General features: G+C 56.0%; 1 protein-coding gene across 1 annotated transcript; it reads left to right on the top strand.

Annotated features, from left to right (window-relative positions):
- Window positions 1-4: 4 nt before the first annotated feature.
- Window positions 5-667, top strand: LOC108524644 (spermatogenesis-associated protein 31A6-like; the record flags this gene model as incomplete). Its single annotated transcript, XM_017865720.1, has 1 exon — window positions 5-667. A coding segment is annotated over one exon (663 nt), but the record flags the coding sequence as incomplete, so codon positions are not given.
- Between the last annotated feature and the right edge of the window lie 6 nt (window positions 668-673).

The following is a 673-nucleotide window of genomic DNA, read 5'->3' as shown; positions in this document are numbered from 1 at the left end:
GAGACAACTGGAGCAACACATTCAAAAGTGGTTCATTCAACACCAGGGCAACCTGGGAAGGATCCAAGAGTCTCTGGATCTGATGCAGCTTCGGGACGAATCGTCAGGGACAAGTCAGGCCAAGGGCAAACCCAGGCCCTGGCAGTCCTCCACGTCCACAGGCGAAAGCAGCAAGGAGGCACAGAAGGTGAAGTTCCAGCTGGAGAGGGACCTGTGCCCACATCTGGGGCAAATTCTGGGGCAGACCCCGCAAAATCTATCCAGGGGCATGGAAAGCTTCCCAGGGAAGGTTCTGGGGGTGACCTCTGAGGAGTCGGAAAGGGACTTGAGGAAGCCCTTGAGGAGTGACTCGGGAAGTGATTTATTAAGACCAACAGAGAGGAATCGTATAGAAAACGTCCTGAAAGCCCACGTGGGCAGGAAGTTGGGCCAGATGAACGAGGGCTTGATCCCTGTGAGTGTGCGTCGATCCTGGCTTGCTGTCAACCAGGCTTTTCCCGTGTCCAACACCCACGTGAAAACCAGCCATCTAGCACCCCTGAAGAGTGGGAAAGCCTGTGTGAACACAGCCCAGGTGCTTCCCTTCCTCGAGCCGTGTACTCAGCAGGTGCTGGGAGCCCATATTGGGAGGTTATGGGCCAAACACAGGTGGAGTCTACCCCTCAGGGTCCTC

Source organism: Rhinopithecus bieti, unplaced genomic scaffold (assembly GCF_001698545.2).
Source record: "Rhinopithecus bieti isolate Rb0 unplaced genomic scaffold, ASM169854v2 repeat_13737, whole genome shotgun sequence".
Taxonomy (NCBI): Eukaryota; Metazoa; Chordata; class Mammalia; order Primates; family Cercopithecidae; genus Rhinopithecus; species Rhinopithecus bieti.
This window is presented reverse-complemented; position numbering and strand designations above follow the sequence as displayed.